The 19434-nt window shown below is 44.3% G+C and overlaps 1 protein-coding gene across 4 annotated transcripts in view; it reads left to right on the top strand.

Annotated features, from left to right (window-relative positions):
- Positions 1-923: 923 nt before the first annotated feature.
- Positions 924-19434, top strand: part of kmt2d (lysine (K)-specific methyltransferase 2D) — a 30759-nt gene continuing 12248 nt past the window's right edge. Inside the window, exons 1-38 of one of the 4 annotated variants that reach the window (XM_056384451.1) lie at positions 924-1063; positions 3478-3560; positions 3931-4042; positions 4149-4351; positions 4524-4633; positions 4720-4882; positions 5255-5426; positions 5572-5686; positions 5850-6028; positions 6140-6441; positions 6566-6682; positions 6819-7621; positions 7761-7874; positions 7969-8082; positions 8230-8334; positions 8419-8600; positions 8881-9045; positions 9248-9357; positions 9499-9540; positions 9649-9837; positions 9937-10104; positions 10216-10338; positions 10610-10731; positions 10831-10966; positions 11078-11164; positions 11254-11331; positions 11437-11595; positions 11746-11815; positions 12025-12263; positions 12395-12468; positions 12911-12961; positions 13076-14710; positions 14793-14963; positions 15223-15365; positions 15685-17471; positions 17564-17687; positions 19188-19269; positions 19363-19429. In XM_056384451.1, coding sequence (XP_056240426.1) covers positions 3512-3560; positions 3931-4042; positions 4149-4351; positions 4524-4633; positions 4720-4882; positions 5255-5426; positions 5572-5686; positions 5850-6028; positions 6140-6441; positions 6566-6682; positions 6819-7621; positions 7761-7874; positions 7969-8082; positions 8230-8334; positions 8419-8600; positions 8881-9045; positions 9248-9357; positions 9499-9540; positions 9649-9837; positions 9937-10104; positions 10216-10338; positions 10610-10731; positions 10831-10966; positions 11078-11164; positions 11254-11331; positions 11437-11595; positions 11746-11815; positions 12025-12263; positions 12395-12468; positions 12911-12961; positions 13076-14710; positions 14793-14963; positions 15223-15365; positions 15685-17471; positions 17564-17687; positions 19188-19269; positions 19363-19429 — 8662 coding nt within the window. In that variant the 5' untranslated portion in view covers positions 924-1063; positions 3478-3511. Of the gene's footprint in view, positions 1064-2824; positions 2897-3477; positions 3561-3930; positions 4043-4148; positions 4352-4523; positions 4634-4719; positions 4883-5254; positions 5427-5571; positions 5687-5849; positions 6029-6139; positions 6442-6565; positions 6683-6818; positions 7622-7760; positions 7875-7968; positions 8083-8229; positions 8335-8418; positions 8601-8880; positions 9046-9247; positions 9358-9495; positions 9541-9648; positions 9838-9936; positions 10105-10215; positions 10339-10609; positions 10732-10830; positions 10967-11077; positions 11165-11253; positions 11332-11436; positions 11596-11745; positions 11816-12024; positions 12264-12394; positions 12469-12910; positions 12962-13075; positions 14711-14792; positions 14964-15222; positions 15366-15684; positions 17472-17563; positions 17688-19187; positions 19270-19362; positions 19430-19434 lie in introns of those variants that run through there. The other 3 variants (XM_056384452.1, XM_056384449.1, XM_056384450.1) reach the window with 3 other exon arrangements.

Here is a 19434-nt window from a genome sequence, read left to right as displayed (position 1 = left end):
TTTGCACCACGAGATATGAACCTAATCTAACTCAATGAGATCGCCCCCCATCATTAATCGAAACATTTATTACGATGCATTAATTTGCAGGCATGCCATAGCTGCTTTGGTCTTACAATCATAACAATCTAATGAAAAATGGCTTCCCTGGATCCGAAAATCTAATGACCTAATATCTAATATCCACCATATTCCAGTGGCCCGCGCTCTCCAGATTAAAATCTTATGTTATGTGCTAAATGATCAACCTCGCACCAAGTTATTCATAGTTGAACTCGAGCTTTCAACACACTTCACCTGTATGTAGTAATAAAACACGACTGTTGTCCGTTCTTTTGCATGAATTAATTTTTGACGTAGTTATTATTAGCTAGCACAGCTAGCACCGGCTAGTCACTTGGCGGAACAACCGTGTGCGGACGCAACGCAGTTCAGCGAAGTGAAGAGATGCTAGTGACCCATACAAGGGTACCTATGCAAAGTTGAGCTGTAAATTTAGGTAGATGAGTGTCTGCAGTCGACTAAAACTTAAAGAAAAACACAATTCCTGGCGTGTCAACAAAGTTCGGGGATGTAATTTCCGGACGGTCTATTTTGTGTAAACTTGCAGCAGCTTTAACGACCTCGCGAGCGAGATTCCAGAACAGAGCAGATGCTAGCTAATGTTAGCTTGTTAGCCTTCGAGCTACATCCACAAGCAGGGAGCTAGGCAGACAGTTAGTGTTTGGATTCACTGCATGACGCTGGGGAACCTTTTCGGGACTGGCTGAAGAGTTGTCTCGGTGCTTAGTAGTTCCCCGGCAGTGCACGACCACTCGACACACAGCTCAAGTTGCTGGTTAGCTAGCTAACCATAGCATTATCCTTCTAGTTGAAGAGCTAGCTAGTTAGCACCACCGCACAGCCTGCCTTCCGCCGACGTGCACTTCCCCCACTCTCCCTCCAGCCGGCTAGCCGCAGCGTTAGTCCGGTACATAAAATGAAGCGACCATCAGCATTTTGGGAAGCTGTGTGGCTGTTTGGATTTTGCTGATGTATGAGGAGACGATATTGTTTTTGTGAGGTGAGCTGATTTAATTATGTCCTCTTTGAACTTATTGCAACAGACATACCTAAAGACACACCAACCCTGACCTTAGACCGGGTAATGTTAGCCCTGCTATCGGAATCGTTTAGCTGGTAGCCACGACCAGATGGGATTGTCTACTTGCTGGAGAACTAGCTATGGCACCTGGATGCTAACTTCAGGTTGAGATATGTTTTACGTTGGCTGTGTCCAAGTTACAATCCACCGAGCAGCCGGTTGACATATTTAGAAGTGTATGTTTCTGTGCATAAAATTGAATGTATTTCTCGTAGTTTTACCTCTTCGGGACACTTTGCTGCTACGTCACCGTTGGTAGTTGTTAGCTTTTCCGTATCAGTCTGTCGCCAGTAATATGGACAAGGCTATTTGCTGGACAGAATCAACCCTTTGAAGTCGGTGTTTACATTGAGAAATAGTGCTTAGCGCTGCAGTTATTCAACTATAAAAAATCTCAGTATCTTTTACTGTATCATTGCAGACAAATTACGGCGGCTGTGGTCCAACATTACAAAATAACAACACACTCACCGGGAAAGTTAATTTGTAAACGTTAACACTTTTAACGTTAACTTAGCTAGCCAGGGTGTTCAGACGTTAACTTAGCCATCATGTCATCACTTTGCTCTGCACATTGCCAACTTCATTTTACATGAACATTACCTGCGATATATCATCATCTAGATTATGTAGGACTCCGATTTGACGTTAGTTTGCAGTGGAGAAGGGAGTGAGTCTCCAGTGTTGCTGCCATCGAATATGTTTATTACGGAGGTGTAACGTTAACCTTACATAGATAAATTCATTTTGTCCATCTCAGTTACGTTAAGCTTTTAACAGCTTTTGATGCCACCTGTTTAGCATGGTTTAATGTAGCGCCGCATATTGTGTAGGTGAAGTGAATAGTGCAGGTTTATTTTGCATTTTCTTTTGGGAGTTTTGGCTCTAAGCTTTAACTGGACAGCCATGAAAAGCAGTCCTACATTATTTTGACAAAGATGCATATACAGTAGCACACTGGCTTACTGTTATAATGCATTACATGCTGTTATTGATGTTAATTTGTAATGAATTCTACTCCAAAATATTAATAACAAAAGAAAAGCGCACTCGTCCACGGCACTAACCAGTTTCCATTTGCATTAGTGACAATGAATAGGACATATTTCGAAATGTGTGTGTGTGGTAACCTTAGCTCACAGGATGATTTTATAAGTATGATGGCACAATTTCTGTTGTGTAACTGATGAAACACTGTGAGATCTACGCTGGCTCTATATGCCAATGCCACTGTCTAATTTATTGTCTTTTGAGCACATTCGATTAGGACATAAAGCATTGCATCTTCCCTTGATTGTCTATTTTGTAACATTTGGAGGTTCAAAATCATATAAACAAATATCTGTGAGGCTGTTATTATACCGCAAGTGAAATATATGTTGGGAGTCTGAGCCGATCGGCGCTTTTTTAAACTATCTTTACCATTACTGGACTTTAGACATTAAAAATCTGATATGACTTCCCATTATTAGCTTTGTGAACGGAAAATATGGTGAGCCTACCCAGTCCTGTATTGTTTGTTTTAGAGTATTTTTGTTTATGGCGTGAATCTCATAGCGGAACTATGATGCGAGCGACAATGGTTCTGCACGAAAAGAGCCCCGCTGCAACAGGAAGCTCTACATACGGAAGTTGTGTTTTCTTTGTGTATCCCGATTTATGGTTGTTTTATTTAGGAAAACACCATTTTAGTTTTAACATTTTGTGCTTTTTGTCGGAGCAGTTTCAACGATTTGGATTATGCATTGCTGGGTAAATATTAACTTGAATTGCTAAAGCGTTTTCCGATTGATCTGTCTATTGTAACACTGGTGCTATTTTCATGAGTTTGCGAGAAAGCTCGATGGCATTAGTGCTAACGTTAGTCAGATTAACACAAGGAATCAGCAAAAGTGAGGACATAACAGCCATATTTAATTGGTGGCATTCTTGGTTGTAGGTGTTCTTGTGAAAAGTGCTTTTGGATGAGGAGGGAGGCTAGTGTGTAGCATGATGTGGTAATGAAAGGTGCGTTTTTGAGTCCTTTTCTAATGATGATATACATATGGCTAATAAACACATTCGTTTTTTATTTTGGTAAGTGGGTACCTGCATATATCAAAGCTGTTCATTTTTTATGGAAGTAAACACAGATATGTTTTTTTTCATGCAATTATCAGATCTATTCTCTACATTCATTATGCAATGATAACAGACCTGATGTTAATGACATATTCATCTTTCTGTTATCAGACAAAATGCACACAGATTGTTTACATTCTGTAAATAATTTTATGAAACTATTCTTCTGAATAAAACGAAAAGTTGATGTTACTTATGATTCTACATTGCAGATCTCTGTCAAGGAGGTCAAAATCAGCACGGGGGATGGACGAGCAGAAATCAAACTGCGAAGAGAATGACTCTGAACCAACAGGTATTGTTCTTTTCTCACTCTCTTTTTTTTTTTTTTTTTTTTTTAAATTTTCCCATGTCCCAACTTCATCCATTATAGATGTATACTATTCTCCATAAAGATGAGTATCATTGTAATTTCTCTTAAAGAAAAATTCACATGGTTGAAAACAAAGGTTTTTAATTCCCCACAAGAGATTTTGTTAACATAATTTATTAGTAGGGATGACAATAGAGTAGAATGAATTAGAATATTTTTATTTTCCTTTTTCACATAAGTCAATATAGGTTTGGTGAGATCCATTTATTCACGTTTCATTTAATTTAAAAATTAAAGTTTGCTTTAAAATTAAATTTTCTGTTTTTCTCTCAACTTTTTTTTCATTTTCTAGCTGATGACAATGCCCCTGCAAAGCAGCCTGTCTCCTCTGAGGAAGAGTCCAAAGCCCTCTCTGGTGCTGAGGACACGTCTGCTGCTACTGCAGCCTCTTCCAGTACACCTGTGTAAGTTATTCATTCAGATCATAAAGCGATACATGCATACTGTAGCAGTCATTATCCCAAGATAGCTCATTGTTGGTGACACCAAAAACTGAATGTTACTGTACAGAGAGAACGTTCGAGCCTGTGTGCTTTGTAACTGTGTGGAGCGGAGCCTGCATGGACAGCGGGAACTGAGACACTTTGGGCCATCTTCTGAGCGGCCGACCCTCAAGCCATCAGCTTCCCCACTGCCACAACCCGGGAATGATGACCTGTCTTCCATTGGATTTGCCGACTCCCCCTGTCTGGTGGCACTCTTTGATGACTCAGGTTGAACTCAAAGCATTATACTGTTATATTTTATTTGTGTACAATACATTATTACTTTTACAAATGAATCCATCAGTAGACAGTCAAATGTTCCATTTAATAGAAATACAGCTCTGAGATGTAGAATTGTTTGGTTAGAAAACCTACTTATTTTGGGCTTTATACTGAACAGGGGGTTGTTGGGTTCATCACTGGTGTGCGGTGTGGTCAGAAGGAGTAAAGCGGATGGAGAAAGAGGAGCTGGAGAACGTGGATAAGGCCGTTATCTCAGGGACACAGCGGGTAAGTGTGCTGTCCATAGACTTGGATTGGATGGTATTGGGTGAGAATATAGTGATTACTCACTTTTTACAATTGGTTTGTTTCAGCTTTGCGAATACTGCAAAAGACTAGGTGCAACCATTCGATGCCATGCTGAGGGCTGCTCACGGTTCTACCACTTCCCCTGCTCGGCAGCCAGTGGATCCTTCCAGTCCATGAAGCAGTTGGTCCTTCTCTGTCCAGAACATATAGACAAGGCCGAGGAGTTAGGTAATAGAACCAGACACCTGTGTAAAAATGTGATGTCATTACCTGGGGCATGCTCACAATATAAGGCTTGCACATATCACAGAGATGACCAACTGCCCTAAAGGTCCAAGGCTGTGATGCTTTCTCAGAATTCCTGTAAGACAAAGAGTGTGCTCCAAACTGAGTTTGGTTTAGAAACTGTGGCCTGTCAGCGAAGGCTTTTAACATTTTTATGATCTATGTTGTTAGAAAATGGCTGCCTTAATAGCTTGTTGAACTCATTACATGTTGAACTAAGAAGAACTGAAACAAAAACCATGCTTATATGAGTTTATTTTTTTAAATACAAATTGTATGTTTGTTTGTTTTTTTTTTGTTTTTTTTGTTTTACAGCAGGTGAAGAGGCTTGGTGTGCAGTGTGTGACTCAGCGGGTGAGCTCATGGACTTGCTGTTCTGTACGGGTTGTGGCCAACATTACCATGCGGCTTGTCTTGAGATTGGTGCCACGCCGATCCAGCGGGCAGGATGGCAGTGCCCAGAGTGTAAAGTGTGCCAGACTTGCAGGTGAGTCCGCCCTTGGGAGTCAAACTGCACCCTGAACAAGATGTTGTGCTAAACATTTTGCATGATATTTACTTTGTTTTTTTTAAGATAGTTTTACTTTATTCCCGATTCCTACGAGTAATGTCTTGTTTCTTAATTTTATTAGACAACCAGGGGAAGACTCCAAAATGTTGGTATGCGATGCCTGTGATAAGGGCTACCACACCTTTTGTCTCCAGCCAGCCATGGATTCTCTTCCCTCTGACCCATGGAAATGCAGAGTAAGTCACAATTGTCATTTCCCTCTGTGCAAAGGGAGGCCCTTACCATGGAAACTTACTGTGACAGCATTGTAACTGCCTTTTATGTTAATCTTTCAGACCTTTCTTGTACCTCTTTCAGCATTTGGTTTACATTTTATACCCATTATCTGTGTTTTGTCAGAGGTGTCGTGTATGCACGGAGTGTGGCGTCCGTGGACTGGTGCTGCCAGGTTCAGCCCAGTGGTTTGACAATTACACCGTGTGTGAGGGCTGCCAGCGTCACCGCAGCTCTATGTGTGGAGTGTGCAGCAAAGCTGCCAACCCATCTGTTGCTCTGCAGTGCTGCAGCATGTGCCACAGGTTAGTTCAATGCACAAGCACAATAGTGTTCATTGGAAGCAGCTATCATGTGTGCCTTTTGCTTAAACTGTCTTACAATATTTCATCTTGATGAACTCTTTATTGTCTTAGGTGGGTGCACAGTGAGTGTACTTTATCGGGGGAGCTTCCAGAAGCCAAGTGCATTTGCCTGCTTTGCAAGGAGGATCATCAGCAGCCTGTCACTCAACCACAGGCAACAGAGGTGGAAACCAGGGAGGCATCTGAGGAGACTGAAGGAAATGTGGATTTGGTGGAGATGACAATCCAAACGGATGCAGACATGGTGACAGAGGAGCATACGGGCTTATCAGAGGTGACACCAGGACAGATAGGAACATCAGAGATGGGTCAGACTGAAGCCACAACTGACAAAGAAACAACCATGGACTTGGGTAAGACACAACTAAATACAAAGTTTATAGACATGCCAGGAGTGAGTTTTACTGGACTAGTTAAAGACTGTGTCTTATTTATGTCTGAGATATGTCTACGTATGTTAACTACTTTTGGCTCTAGGGGTGGAGGCTGCCGTTGTTGAGACAACAGATGTTGCAGAGAAAACCAGTGAGGAGCCGCTGATAGCAACAAAAGAATTAACTTCTGAGGTGCCCGCTGCTCCACTTGAGTCTACAGGTAAACTCAGAATGCATAGTGTCTGAAAATGAGCACAAAGCAGTGCTTTATAGTTTGTATGATGATGTGCCGTAACTAATGATAGATTTATAAATGATAACACTAATAAACTTGCATTCCTTAATCTCAAATGTAGAATGTGCAACAACAGAACAGGAGTCCTCTTGTCTATCTGCTGATGAAGAGAGAGCAGAAGAGGCAGTCAACCAGGTGACCGAAGCCACCCCTTCCCAGGATCCCACAGCAGAGACACAGTCCAACAACCCTAAAGTACAACCAATACCAGTGTCACAGCAGGGCCCTGAAAATATGGAGGTGGAGGAGCAGGAGGCAGCTCCCTCAGTGGAACAAGAAGCATCACCAGAGTTATTAAAGAGTGGCTCTGATCATTCTATCAGAGAACCATTCACTAAGGATCCACTTAAGTTACCTGCCTCTCCTGCCTCTGGGGACAAAACGGAGCATTTGCCCATGGTTGATCAGCAGGAAAGGAGTCCATGCCAGGACCCCCAGTTTGCTTCTCTTCTTTCTTTATCAGTAGACACACAAGAGGCCCTCTCTGCTGTGGACATAGAAGGGAGGTTACTACCTCACTCTGAGGAGGAGGAGGAAGAAGAAGAGGATGATGAGCAAATGAAAGGAGAAGGACATAATGATGACATTAAACAGGAACTGCAGGAGCGAGAGGTTAAGCCGGAATTACTGCTAGACGAGATGTCTAATATGAGCCATGGAGACGAGAGCAGCAGTGGCTTTCTGGGCTCTCCGGGAGAACCCGACCCTCAGCTCTCCATGGAGCTTGGCCTTGTACCTGCTGGCCGCTCACATGCAGATAACCTGCTCACCGAGACTGATGATTCGCTTCCCTTTGAACCTCTCAGAAGCGACAGAGAGAAGGCAAAACGCAGAGGATCCCCAGGCCGCTCAAGGGTCAAACAGGTGAGGTCATCATGTACAAGTTGGTGTATGTTTTTTGAGTCAGCTTGAACAGCTGACATTTAACCATAACTTGTTTTTATTGTTAAAGTGCCATTGTCGCAGTGTTACAACACAACTTGACATTGAAATGTTGTTTTAGGGGCGAAGCAATAGTTTCCCCGGGAAGCGTAGACCTCGAGGGGGTGGTGGAGGGAGAGGGCGTGGTGGGAGGTCACGCCTCAAAGCCATGGCCTCCTGCATTGATGCTTTCTTGGTGAGCTGTGCTTTACATGCCATTCAGATGTTCTTTCACATCCTTTCACTTTTATAGCGTGGTCATCACACATAATTTATCCCTTCGTCCACAGCTAAGCATGACCACAGACACTGGAATAAATAAGGATGAAGAGGATGAGGAAGATGACACCATGCAGAACACAGTGGTTCTTTTCTCAAACACTGATAAATTTGTCCTGCTCCAGGTACAGCTTTTCTTGTAGTTTGACGTTTTCATTTACCCTGTGGCATTTTTTCTGCCAAGAACCAAAGGTGTCACTTTGAAATGTGATGCAGATAGATTCTTTGTTCCTTACTTTCATTTTTCCTTCTCACTTTCTCTCCTGCTTTAGGATATGTGTGTTGTGTGTGGCAGTTTTGGAAAGGGTATGGAGGGGCAGTTGTTGGCTTGTGCCCAGTGTGCCCAATGTTACCATCCTTACTGTGTGAACAGCAAAGTAAGCACAATTTTATCCTGTTTTTTGTTTTTTCATCACTGTATCTGGTTAAATCCAGACAGATTAACCTTGTATCTCCTGTAGATCACCAAGACGATGCTTCGCAAGGGCTGGCGCTGTTTGGAATGTATTGTGTGTGAGATGTGTGGAAAGGCTTCGGACCCTTCCCGTCTGCTGCTGTGTGATGACTGTGATGTCAGCTATCACACCTACTGCTTGGACCCGCCCTTGCACACTGTACCCAAGGGTGGTTGGAAGTGCAAATGGTAAAAAAGAATACTTACACTCTTAGACCACAACGTTTCGTTCAGCCTTGCAGCTTTGAATAGGGTCAAATGGAAATGAATACATGTAAATTTGCATATTATGTAAAACACTCAAGCCTCTGCCCTGCAGTAGCAATTCAGAGGCCCATCCCTCTGTCTCTTGCCTCTGTAGCAACAGAAAAATTGTTAGACCACTCACAATGGCATCTTTATTTGTTATTAAATCTTCCATATTGGCTATATAATTGCTAAATAAGAGTGCTTTACTACTTCTGTGCAGGTGTGTATGCTGTGTGCAGTGTGGTTCCAACTCACCAGGTTTCCACTGTGAGTGGCAGAACAACTACACCCACTGTGGCCCATGTGCCAGCCTCGTCTCGTGTCCAGTATGCAGAGAGAACTTCATGGAGGAGGAGCTGTTGCTGCAGTGTCAGTACTGTGATCGGTGGGTGCTGCTCATTAGAACTACACACGCACACACCAGGCACAGAAACTGAGGTATTCATGAGACTACAGCTAATGAAGACAAGCGGGGAATGGATTATTCATGTATTTCTCATATCATGAATTATTCCATAACATCTTTGATTTGCGGTGATTGGTGATGAAAAGTATGCGTATCAATGTATTTCTGTGTGCCTGTGCAGATGGGTCCATGCTGTCTGTGAGAGTCTGTACACAGAGGATGAGGTGGAACAAGCTTCTGATGAGGGCTTTGCCTGCACATCCTGCACCCCATATGTTCCGAAACCTGTGGGTAAGTCTCGAAATGACACTATATTAAAAATGAAGACCTAAAAATTGTGGTATCAAAAATATTCACAGGGTATTTCTGTCCTACTGATGACACAATTTCTTTTGCTTTCTCTACTTGTTTTTTTGCCTTTGGTCACAGTAGTAGAGTCAGCCATTATGGCTTCAATAAAGATCAAAGAGCCAGGTCAGTGGATTCAGCTTATTCATGTTGATTATCACAAGCACATTCTGCGTAGTTGTCTTTTGTTTGTTTTATTTTAAGTCATTGAGATTAGAAATTGCCACTTTACAGAACCCCAGTTCTACTGGTTGGAGGGTGTGTGGCTGACAGAGTCGGGTATGTCCCTGCTTCGCACTATCTCCATGTCTCCCCTGCACAAGAGACGGCAACGTCGCTCCCGTCTCGGCACTCTGTGTTGTGAAGGAGGTCCTGATGGAGTGGATCTGAGAGAGGTCGAAGGAGAAGGGGAGGACGGGAAAGGTTGGCGCACTCTCTGCTCATCCATTGGTTTATGATTAATTTTCAGGAGTGTTTTGCTCCTTTTTTAATGTGAAATTATTTTTTATCATGTATATCAAGGCTGTGGGGAGCCCATGGAATGTGAATCCAAGATGGAGAACCCTGGGAGCCCTGAAAGGGAGGCAGGTGCAGAGGGGGGCACTGAAGGCATGGCTGACTGCGATGGTCTCAAAGGAGCAGAAGAGACAGATGATAGTAAAAAAAGAAAGCGGAAACCCTACAGGCCTGGTAAGATATCCAGAATTTAACAAAACAACATTTAACATCTACATAGATGTCTGAGGTCAAATCATTTACAAATATTTTATTTATATTTATTTATTTATATTTTGGTACCAGGAATTGGAGGCTTCATGGTGCGACAAAGGAAGTGTCACACACGGATGAAGAAAGAATTCTTTGCCCAGCTGGCTGGAGAGACTACGTTAGATGGACAGCCAATAGAGAGAACCATTGAGGAAGGTTAGTGACAACAATAAACTATTTACATTTGATAATGATATAATTCCATAATTCTTATGGTCTCCTCCTAAGACCATGTTCAGACAGACATTAGTCTTGCATGAAAAAACAGATCCCCCTTGTTCATTTAAATAAGGCCACTCTGTTGATGCAACAGGTGTGCCAACATGAAGGGATTGGGCAAGAAAAGCACGGTCATGCAGCAAAAACTGTGTGTCTTTTGTCAATATTATAAATTTAGGAAACTGAATTCATGGTTATATATTTATAGGACCTCACCCTGACACAGATAACATAATGGATCCTAAACCAGTGGAGGGGGAGGAACAGGCCAAGAAACGTCGAGGACGAAAGAAGAGCAAGCTTGAAGACATGTTTCCAGCTTATCTCCAGGTTTGTAATCTCTCTATGCTGTGTGCTTTAAACAATTTTGAAACTCAAGGTATTCAGGTGTGTAATATTCATAACACAAATATTTGTAATTCACTGCAGGAGGCTTTCTTTGGGAAGACACTAATAGACTTGAGTAAGAAAGCTGTGATGATACCCCCAGGGCAGAGGCCAGGCGCATGCCTTGTCCGACCTTCATTACCAGCACCATCAGGGGTCAGAACTACTGCCCCAGAGAGTAAGAATGCTAACTTCACCTGTGACACATGAAAACTCTGCTAATAATTTGTGATATTATGTGTGGAAAAGGTCATTACAGGGTATGTGACCTTTGTGCTTCTCTCACTAGCTGAGGCTAAGGATCGTGCGGTGGAAGATAATTTTCCTGTCAAGCAAGAGGGGGGTGAGGCCCCCCAAGCTCAGGGAGAAGGTGCAGGTAAGTGTCTCTTTGGACATTGATGTTACTGGTTTATTGTTATGGTCAAGAAGCAATTCCAAGTTGGTTTTAAAATTGCACATTTTTAGGAGTATCTGCACCATCCTCATCGCTGAAGGACCAGGCATCGACTGATCCTCATGACTCTGATGCAGAAAAAAGTGAAGGTAATCCCCTGAGAAGATACTTTTATATATACAGTATACAAAACTAACTTGGGGAAAGATTTAATATCTGTTGTTAACATCCTGTCTTACATGCTACTTTGACAGGTCTTCCACAAGGGGTGGAAAGTCAGGACTCTGAGCAGTTCTTCAGGAAGGTTCTGGGAGTGTCAGATGGCTCCTCTTTGGGGGGCATGAAGCCCATCTTGGAGGGCAGTAAGGGAGAACTCAATCGTAGCGCTCTGCCACAGAGAGCTCTCCTCTCAGGTGTGTACAAGGGATGCCTGCAGATGATCATGTCATTATAACCTTTTTGATGTTCAAAACAACATTTGTGGTATGATTTAGGACTAAGTACACAAATAAGGTTTAAGTGAAGTTCAGTTTTGGGATTCAAACATGGTAAATCTCTTACAGGGTCCCTGCCCTCAGCTGGAATGATGGATGCCTTTCCTGGCCTCTCTCAGTCGCCGTTCTTTGACATGCGGTAGGACCATTTCTGAATTGCCTAGTGCTTTTTATTTTGCGACACTCTGTAGTATTTAGTTCTGCAGCAACTAGTGCTGTAGATAACAGTGTAAAATAAGATGTGTAATTCTGTTTTATTTTTTCCATTTTAAAATGGACTGTTTCTAATGCTGACACATATAAGCCCTTTATTTTATATAAGACAATACGCTCTTGTATGGTGTACAGGGACCGAGGAGGGCTGTTCAGTCCAGATGGGGGTGAGGAGAGCCCCTGGGCCACTCCCTCTACCCCAGCAACCCCCTCCTCCCCACCAACCCCCACTGAGGCAGAGGGCGATGGGCTGTCCTACAACCAGCGCAGTCTCCAGCGCTGGGAGAAAGACGAAGAGCTGGGAGAGCTCTCAACCATTTCACCTGTGCTTTATGCCAATACCAACTTTCCCACTCTCAAACAGGACTACCCAGGTGAGTGCAGAAGAAATACTTCAAGACAATGAACAACTTATTATTAGACCAAACAGTCATGCTTTTTCAAAGTAAGGTATATATATCACTGTCAGATATCGAGCAACTGTTAAATATTTCTCCTGTCACAGACTGGGCTAGCCGCTGTAAGCAAATCATGAAGATCTGGAGGAAGGTGTCAGCTGCTGACAAGGCTCCATATCTGGTAGGTACTATATATTAACCAAGCCAATTGTTCCCTGATGGTCTGTTGTAACACAAATTTCAAAAATGTAGTGAATGACGTCAGGCTCTTGTTACTCTGTGTGATCATATTCCATCTAGTGGCTTGTGCAGCTCTCACTTCTATGCAGAAAGTGTCAAGGGAAAAATTACCAAATACAGAAATAAAGGAAACTTGTCACTCAAATTTAAAATGTCTGTCACCTTGACATTATCTGGAGTGGTGCGTACTGCTGATTAGAACCCTGATTAAAATTTTGACATTATGTATATCCAGGTTTAGGCTATACAATGTATGATGTTTTTGCAATTATAAATTATTACTACTATACTATATTATTAGTATCTGTTGTTACACAAAAGTAGAAATTTCTCTTTTAATATAATTAATTATATTATATTATATTTCTAATTATTTTCTTTAGCAAAAGGCCAAAGATAACCGAGCAGCTCAGAGGATCAACAAGGCACAGAAGGTGAGTTAAAGCATCAACATCCCTTTTTTTCCAGGATGAATGAAAGGTTTTGGTATCTTTCATTATAGTCGTAGAACAGATTCATGTTTCCTCTGTACCCTTCTCTTCTCACAGCAGGCAGAGAGTCAGGTGTGCAGGCCAGTCAAGCAAGAGCCAGGGCGTGTGAAGGGAGAACGGCCCAGTTTACACCTCCAGATCCCTCCACCTTCAGGCTCTACATCAATCTCTTCCCAGCCCAGCTCTGCAGAAAGCCCATTTCCCTTCCCTCCAGATTCAGGATCATCCTCTGTATTTTTCTCAGATGGACCTGTTCAGACCCCAGGGTCAGCTGAAATTCGGACAGATCCCTTGGCTAAGCTTCCTTCTCAGTCACCCCATTCTCATTCTCACCCAACCACACCCTTCTCCCACGCTGGGGCCAGCCCCTTACAGGCCTCTTCCTCAGGTTATTCTACTTCCGGCCCACAGGGTCCTCCTCAGGGACGGCCAGCCAGTCTTGGCCCCTTTGACATGCAACCAGGAACTCCTGGAACCCCCAGACGGGCTCAGCAGGTTGACCCCTACTTCAGATCACAGCTGCAGCAGCAACAGGGTCATTTACCACAATCACAGCAAGGCTCTCAGGAGTCCCTAGGACCTCCAGAAAGTCCTCATTCAAGAGGTGCTGGGCTTGGGGATTCACCCATCTTCTCACCACCCCACAATACTCATTACGGAGACCCTTTCAGAACCCAGCAAGGGATGGGACGACCAGAATATGGTTCCTCCCCATCACCCTCTGCAGTGGCTTCCTCACCTGCAAGCACAGGGCAGTACAGGGCTGATATGAGTGCGCCTTCTCCGCGCTCCTCTGCAGTTGGAAGACCTGACCTATCCACTGGCTCCCCCGCTGGGATGCTAGAGTCTGGTGACGGTTTATTCAAAGCACCCATGACGCCAAGGATGCACCAAGGGGAAGGTGGTGCACTTCATCCTGGAGCTTCCCCTAGCCATCCATCTGAAGGCTATAGGCAGTCTCCCTCCCAGTCTTTCTCTGACCCCCACACTCAGCCACCACTAACTCCCCGACCGCAGTCAGGTGACAGCTGTTCTCTTGGGCCCCAGAGACATCCTGTAGCTCAACAGGAACTATGCCCTAGAGTGCCCTCCAGCCCACAGTCCCAGGGCAGCTCTCAGTCTCCCCACACTCCTGGTGGCCTCTCCAACGATGGTTACAGTGTCCAGTCTCCTGCTACCCCACGTTTCCAATCCCCAGACCTTTGTTCTCAGCCACCTTCAAGGCCACAATCTAGAGACCATTTTGCTACTATCCACAAACCTCCTCGTCCGCCCTCTGTTGCCCCAGAGGGTAGCACATGTTACAAAAGCTCACCTCATCCTAACCAGGCACCTCCACCCCATCCCACCAACAGTTCCATAGGGGATCCTCTCTCTGGTAAACCCTCAGCAGCTCCTAATTTCAGCCGCAGCCCCAGCACCGGAGGCCTACAAATACCCCAGCAGCAGAGTCAGATGGCACAGGGTCAGCTCCAGCAACCACAGACACAAACTCAGCAGACTATGGGGGCAGACAGCTTCAGCTCCAGGGTGCCACCTTCTTCTGGATCTCAAGACCTACCAGCTGTCCGCCCTCCAGACGCACCTCACCAGCCATCTTTGCCAGGCACTCAAGAAATGCCTGACATGTCAGCAGTGCAGGACCCTGCATTAGTAGGGCTTAGCCCCTCTGAGCTGGAGAAGCACAGACAGGTATCATAATATTAACCAGTGAACAATCATTCTATCTACCTCTTGCGTGTTTTGCTAATCAGTGCTTTGTGTGTGTTTTTAGCGCCAGAGACTGAGGGAATTCTTAATCAGACAACAAATGCAAAGAAATTCCATGAGACAAGAGAAGGAGGCTGCTGCTGCTGGTAGTGCATCCCCTGGCTGGTCTGGAGGAGAGATGGGGGCTTTTCAACAAGACAACAAGGCCCACAGAGCACCACCACCTTATCCACAGGTACACACCTTGATCAATATGCCATCAACATTACAAGTGCAACACCTTGCCAATAGTATGATGTAAAGACCTGGCTAAAATCCCAATAAGTATCTGCTCTGCTAAAGAGTTCATATAAAGTAAACTCAATTACTAAAGGTACAGCTGCACCATTCTATTGTTGATATTGCACTTTTTGACCTCTCTGTCCAGTGGTGAGAAAGCAGCAAGTAAAAGGAAGGATACATTTACTTATTTTTGCTGTTATTACTTGCTTTAGGATCGTGCTACTACTGCTGCTACTGCTGGAGCTCAGGCTTCTGTGGCAGGGAAGATGCCCATGCCTGTTGGAGGTATGGAGGACAAGCTCATTCGCCCACCACCTACAGGAACCCCTGCCATTATGGATCCCAGTGCACTAAGGTAATCTCGTCATTGAAATAGATTCACAATTTGTGTGAAACAGTAAGATCTGACTCTCCATCCACAATTAGAACATTTCCCTTACTGTTGGCATAATGGTAACCCAAGAAACTTTAGCATCTGGTAATTTTGGTTGGTTACAATTATAGCATGTCAGTAGCTGTATTATGTACTTAACAATATGAAAGCATTACTAAATTGTAATATTACAGGAACTGATTTGGGAAGGAAATGGTGCCAGGAGTTCAAAATTCTGTAATGCCATTAACACTTTTTGATTTGAAATATATTTCTTCTTTTGTGCGTTTCTGTCCTTCAGGCCACCAGGGCACATCAGACCTCAGGGCATGTTTGCCCGCACACCATTCCCTCCACAGTGGCAGGGCCAGGCACCAGGGCCAAGAAGGTTCCCCCAGCCTGGCATAGAGGCTATTGGCATAAGGCACAATCTTAACCCTGCTGTCAACATCCAGGGTATGGAGAGCATGGGTAACCCTCACACCATGATACCAGCACATGGAGGGGAGACCATGCAGCCAATGGGTCAAGGACCTCCACCGCAGTTCATTGAATTGAGACATAACTCACAAAGGCTATCCCTACGACCCCAGTTTTTGCCCCGTGGACCCCAGCCAAGACCACGTCTCTTTCCACAGCAAGAGATGGCAGCACCTTATGTTCAACAACATCCCATTGCTCAAGCTGGTGGCATTCAAACGGAGGGGGGCAATGAGTCACAGCTAGGGTTACAGCAGGGTGGACTGTCAGTTTTACTGCCTCAGCAGTCTGCAGGCCCAGTATCACAGCAGACCCACCTGCAGTCCCAGGCTACTTCCAATGCCAACACTCCTAGCACTGAGCAGCATCAGCTTCCACAGTCAAGCCTAGTCACACAGCCTCAGACTGCCACCGTAGAAAACAGTGAGGAACTGCCAGAACCTGATCTTGAGGGGCTTGGGGAGGCCCCAGGGGATGGAGGTGTGGAGGATGAGGATGATTTGGCTCTAGACTTGGACCCTGACAAAGGAGATGATGACTTGGGCAACCTGGACAACCTTGAAACCAATGATCCACATCTAGACGACTTGCTTAACAGTGACGAGTTTGATCTGCTGGCTTACACTGACCCCGAACTGGACCAAGGAGACCCTAAGGATGTCTTCTCAGACCAGCTGCGTTTGGTAGAAGCAGAAAGTGAAGCACCTTCATCTTCCTCTGGATCTGCACTCATTAAAGTGGAAGAGAAAGCCAAAGTGGAGCCAGGGCAGAAGTCTGTCACAACAGCCCCTGCCACTGCAGGGGGGTCTGCTACCCAACTGCCACCCCCTACAGAATCTGTTGATACCTCCAAAGTCAAAGTAGAAGACAGAGGCCTGACCCCTCAGCTTCAGCCAGGACAGACAGTGGTGAAAGATGAAATGGGAGAGGCTGTATCAATGCTTCTTGGTGGGACCACACCATCAGCCAAGCCTGCACAAACAGAAAACCAGTCAGCTTCTCTCAGTTCTGTTCGACTGGGGGGTCTTCCGTACCCCCTTCCAGGACAAGCCGACTCATTGCCTTTTCCTCCAGCTGCTCCACATGCAGATATTGGTGATGATCCGCTGGGGCTCCCTGATGTAGGGGGACACCACTCCCCTGCTGTTGATTTGGCAAAGGTAGAGAGCTCTTTGGATGGTGAACTGCCTCTTCTAATACAGGATCTGCTGGAGCATGAGAAGAAGGAACTACAGAAGCAGCAACAGCTCAGTTCCCTCCACCAGGGAAGCATGGCCCCTCATTTTCCTGGCCTCCCAAGTCAACAGCCAAACCCACAGGCACCTGGGCAAATAATGTTGCAACACCACCATCGTCCACCACCCCAAGGAATGATGGGTCAGCCAGGGATGGTGCCCCGTGCTCCGCACATGTTGCAGCAGCAGCAGCAGCAGCAGCAAAGGCTCATGGGACCTGGAATGGCGCCCCCACCTCACATACCCATGGCCCAGCAGCAGGCCATGATGAGGATGGTGCAGCCAGGGATCCATACAGGTCTCAGTCATCAACCACAGCCGCAGCCAGTGGTTAAACAGGCACCTCTGGCCAACAATTTCTTCCCAGATAAAGGTAAGGAACCTGGTTTATCTCCGTCATTACCCTATTTAATGATGTTCTTTTCATACTATATCAACAGATTTTGTCGTCTTCTTTCATTGCAGATTTAGACAAATTTGCTACTGACGACATCATGGACCCTATTGCCAAGGCAAAGATGGTGGCACTTAAGGGTATCAAGAGAGTGTTGGCACAAGATCCAATGGTTGGTCCCCCTGGCATTAACAGGTATTTTTTTTTATAACATTAGTTGAACATGTTTTGGTTTTGGTTTCGGTCAGTTTGTTCAGTATGTTTTCATTCAACAATTTTTTAATTATCCATACAAAAACCTAGATGGGAAAGAAAGAAATCCATCTTTAGCTTCTTCATCAGTAGATACTGCTGACACCTAGCAGAGCATGTTTCCACCCCACTAGAAATGCCAAAAAATAAACAAAGGCTGTCAAAAATAGTAATGCTCTTTGGACCAAGGATACCAAGACATTAATGAAAATATTCTGAGCTGACTTTGGTGTGAAGCAGTAGTGAAATGTTAAGGTCTACCAGACATGCATCCTTTTTCCTGCATATCAAGTATTTTTATTTTAATGATGATGGTACAGTGCCTGTTCGGCCTACTTAGTGGAGCATTTACCAACTAAAGAACCAGGTAATTCCTTCAGGAGTTGGTGGGCACCAGAGTTCAGAGGGGAGCAGATATTATACTTGCATGGCTACAAATAGATATTAGTGTTTGCTGGATGGTGTAAATAGACAACTGTCAGTGCTGTATGTGCTCCTCGCCTCTGCTGCCCCCAAGTGGCCAAAGAATTAACTCTCTTGGTTTAAAAGTATCTGCTTTCCTCAGAACTCAAACAACAGAATATGTTGGAAACAATATAAAACCTTATTTAAGAGCATTGTATTGAATGCATCACAGTCAATTGTAACTTCAACAAAGGAATCAATCAAATTGGTGTTGCGAGGTACGTGGCAGGGCACATTTGTCTACCAAGGCTAAACAATCCTATAGGTCTGTGAGATCCAGATTATCATCTAGAAAAAGCTGTCTATGACTTGCAGCTCTCTCTCTCTCTCGCGCTCTCTCATGTTTTTTTCTGTCTATAGATTTCCACTGTTTAATCACAGCACAGCACCTACACACGACAAGCAGGTCTTCAATGACAATGAGCTGGTCGGAGTGTGTGCGTGCACGTCGGTGTTGCATGCATCAGTTATATGCGATTCTATATGTGAAACTTTGGCAGGTCTAATTAAACTTAATATTAATTCAATACTACAAATAATGATAATAATAAGTAAATACATTCATGGAAAAACAAGCCAAATATCGTCTTGACATTGGCATTGGCAATCGCTCTGATGATTTTTGTTCACCGAGATCAGCATCCATCAGCACAAACCTAAAAGCTGCCATCTTCTCTTTGAGTTTGTCAGACTAGGATGCTTGTAGGGTTATTATACTGCCCTTGTCAGTCCCTGAATAATCACATCTCCAGTACCTACGGCATCTATGGTACCTACGATACTGTAGAAAAAAACGAGCACCGTCACATTTTCAGACTTGGCACAGAAGTATTGATTCTCGTGACATTCCTAATCAGATAATGGTAGCATCATGATTTTGCAAGTTTTTTGTACAATGGTTTGGAAACTACATAACCTTATAGCCCATTGTTCAGTATACTGCAGGTATATACATTTTATGTTTTGCTTTCTCTTCAGGCAACAAGTTTCTCTACTTGCTCAGAGGCTGGCCTCCGCCCCGGGCACAGATCCAGGTCAACTTACATCTGTACCTCCAAAGGTATGCTCTCCTGCCTTTCAGAAGTGATTTGATTTGATATCATTTGACTTGTTATGTAGCCGACTTATTTAAATGCTTTCTTCTTGTCTTTAGGAGGGAGAAACAAGTGATCCCACCCAGTCAAGACCTAACCCTCCACAGTTTGTGCAAGGAATCATCAGTATG

The sequence above is a fragment of the Seriola aureovittata genome, chromosome 9, assembly GCF_021018895.1.
Source record: "Seriola aureovittata isolate HTS-2021-v1 ecotype China chromosome 9, ASM2101889v1, whole genome shotgun sequence".
In the NCBI taxonomy this organism is placed as follows: Eukaryota; Metazoa; Chordata; class Actinopteri; order Carangiformes; family Carangidae; genus Seriola; species Seriola aureovittata.
Note: the sequence above shows the minus strand (reverse complement) of the source record. Positions and strands in the feature narration are given on the sequence as shown.